We start from the raw sequence: 3,158 nt of genomic DNA, 5'->3' as shown, positions 1-3,158 counted from the left end.
ATTTGGCCAGCACAAACTACAGGAGGTGGTGATTACACTAGGCCACACTTGCTCCAATCTGCCCCAAACTCGACATGCCAGATCACAGTCCTGCCCGGAGCAAAGGCCGACAAGCGTAGGGCGAGGACCCGTCCATCGCCGCTTGCGGCTTTAATTGTTTATTGTGATCGTTTTTGACAAATTTCGAGTCACTTTAAGCTGGTTCCAAGTCACTTTGGACACATTTAGAGTCATTTGAACATTTTTTTGTTGGACAGAACTTTCTGGGATCAGTACCACCTTCAGCTGACCATTGTGCTCTTTTTTTCCATTTTCAAAGTCCAATAATTCAAACTGTGTCCTCTGTTGGATCCATTCAGTCATCCTGATCTGATATAATCTATTCAGTCACCACATGTCATGTCTGTAGGAGTTTTATTTCTGGACATGTTGAACCTTTGCAGGTGAAACCAGGTGTGAAAACAACATGTGACAGCAGCCCAAATAACTGAGCTCAGTGTGAGGCGGTGACGTCGTTCAGTGGAAGAAACGAGACACGTCGTACGTTGGCTTTAGTTTATTCAAAGACATGAACAGCAGAGACACTCCTCTGCCTCCAGACAAACAGAAATAAGCATCCATTTGTTCCTGGACTGTAGACGGTGAGCGTTGCTGTGAGTTTGTCCCCATGAAGGCCAGAGTTTCCTCTCAGCGTTGTGTCTTTCCTCTGAGAGACGCTGAGACGCCGACTGATGCGTTTACTGCTTATCGTTCATTTTAAAGGGCTGACAGCGAGCAGAGCAGGTTAGCGCTGCAGCATCAGTTACCATGGAGACGCAGCAGGTCAGAGAAAGCCTGAACATCTGGATTTACTAATAACCAAGAATCAGTCAGTGAACGCATCTCAGAGCGTCACAGCGTCTCTGCTCCTGTCGTACAGGCTGATTCCTCAGAAGCTCTGACCTTCAGGGTCCAACTGTGTCGCTGTAAATAAACAATAAACGCATTTCAGTGCTTCAACACCTCCACCTCCCTCCAGCTCTCTGACGCTGCTGCCCAACGACATCTCTTCACTTCTGAGGCTGAAGCTCCAGACTCTAGATTCTTCTTCTATATTTCCATGTGAGCAGATTTCTCTGCTCTAATTAGAACTCAGCTCTGTTTCAGGCCGACTGTACGGCCAGAAACATCATCTGAAAGAATAATTCTGGTGTTTTTAAACCAGTTTTCCTTTTTGTTATTGTGGCTCTAAATGATTAATAAGAAACTGATGCTGACTAATGGAGCTGCAGCGATTAACAGACTCATTAATTAGCTGTCGAATATTAAATCAATCTATTTAGAGAATCTGTAAAATACTGATTCCAGCTTCATACATGTGAATATTTTCTGTTTTTTTTCTCTTTTGTGGCAGTAAACTGAAGATCTTTGAGTTTTTATGACCAAATAACTAATTAAATGATTCAGATAATAACCAACAGCGTGAATGCTGATTGGTTGCAGCTCTAGAAGCCGTTCTGTCGTCACTGCAGGATGAAAACCTGCTGCTCCACATTGAACCAAATCCCAACATTTAGTCTTTTTAGAACAACTTAAAGCCAACAAGTGACAGAAAACCAGGGTTCAGGTTTAGAAAGAACAGAATTATCCTTAAACTCTCACCAGAAGTTGCACATTTAACAGGATCAGGAGGAAATCAAACTGCTGCTGGTACGTTGGGATGAACTTTACGTTTCTCTCAACGTCTCGACCACGTCGGCACTGAAACTGTTAAACTCTGATGAGGATCGTCGGGGAGGATGACATGAAGGGAATGTGATGACTGGGAGCAGTGGAGGGTCTGAACTCGGCGTCTTCAGGCGTCCGTCAGCGTCTTGTTGTCCAGAAGAATCTTCTCTCCGGGTTTGAACGCCGGCATCCCCAAGTACGGGCAGCTGGCGCATCGGAAGGCATCGCCGAGGTAACACTGACCACAAAACATCATCATCTCTTTATCAGGTCGCCTCAGTAACAGCAGGAATATCAGAATACAGCGACAAACGGAGGATACTCACACTTCCACAGGCAGACTTTGGCAGGTCGGTCTTCTGTTGTGCTTTACTCTCCTGATCCAGCTCCTCGGCCAGACCACATGTGCTGCACAAAACACACAACGTACAGCAGAGCAGCTTAGAGCCCAGTGGGGCGGACATTATTTCAACGACACAAGTTCTCCTGAGGTGAAGGAGGGCTTATACACACTGGAACACACAGACACAAGTGAAGCAAAGAACAAAACATTCCGTCTGTTGTCGTATTTTAAGGACGTTCAAAGCCCATCCGAGGGTAAAGACGTCCAACATGTACTCAGGCAAAAAGTCGAGTGCCAGAGTTAGAAAAACACGAGTCAAGTAGCTAAAGTGGCTGCCATAGCTAAAGTAGCCAAAGTAGCTAACATAGCTAATGTAACTACAAAAGCTAAAGTAGCTAAAATGGCTAAAGTAGCTAAAGTAGCTACAATAGCTAAAGTAGCCAAAGTAGCTAACACAGCTAATGTAACTACAAAAGCTAAAGTAGCTAAAATGGCTAAAGTAGCTAAAATAGCTGAAGCAGCTAAAAACATAGTATTTTCCTGCTTCTTTTATCTGAAACACAAACAGCTGACATCATTTTAACCACACTAGTAGGAACTCAGATGAAACAGGAAACACACTCACGCACACAAAAAATCAGCTAAACTAACTGAAACTTGTTCATGTGCTTCACAAAATGTAAAACATCCAGCATTGTGCCTCCATGTTGAAAGGTAAGAACTTCAGAGGCTGATTTTTCACATTTTAACACATTTATGTAGATTTAGCAGATTTTTAAACATATTTCCTGAATTCTGTCTGAATTGACAAACTGACCCTGATTATTACTATTAGGGTCCGAACACTACAGTCTGTAGGACCCTACTGGACCTGCTGTGAGCAGAACTAGGGTCCGAGACTCTTCTGACTCCTCTGAAGGAGGTCCAGCTCCAGCAGACTGTTCATCATCAGCTGTTGTGTTGTTGAGCATCAGAGTTTGTTGTGTTGCTGCTGCTTGTGTTGTTCATAGTGTGTTGATGAATGAAGACATGAAGCTGAACATGAAACGGCTTCAACCAGGAGTTTATGATCCAACCTGGTTGTTGTTTCTACAAGTTTTTAACTCTG

General features: G+C 43.8%; 1 protein-coding gene across 1 annotated transcript in view; it reads right to left on the bottom strand.

Moving 5' to 3' along the window:
* Nucleotides 1–541: 541 nt before the first annotated feature.
* Nucleotides 542–3,158, bottom strand: part of ciapin1 (cytokine induced apoptosis inhibitor 1) — a 13,565-nt gene continuing 10,948 nt past the window's right edge. Inside the window, 2 exon segments of the mRNA XM_008296807.1 lie at nt 542–1,945; nt 2,034–2,115. Of these exon segments, the coding sequence (XP_008295029.1) occupies nt 1,835–1,945; nt 2,034–2,115 (193 nt within the window). The 3' untranslated portion in view covers nt 542–1,834.

Source organism: Stegastes partitus, unplaced genomic scaffold (assembly GCF_000690725.1).
Source record: "Stegastes partitus isolate 25-593 unplaced genomic scaffold, Stegastes_partitus-1.0.2 Scaffold1152, whole genome shotgun sequence".
NCBI lineage: Eukaryota > Metazoa > Chordata > Actinopteri > Pomacentridae > Stegastes > Stegastes partitus.
This window is presented reverse-complemented; position numbering and strand designations above follow the sequence as displayed.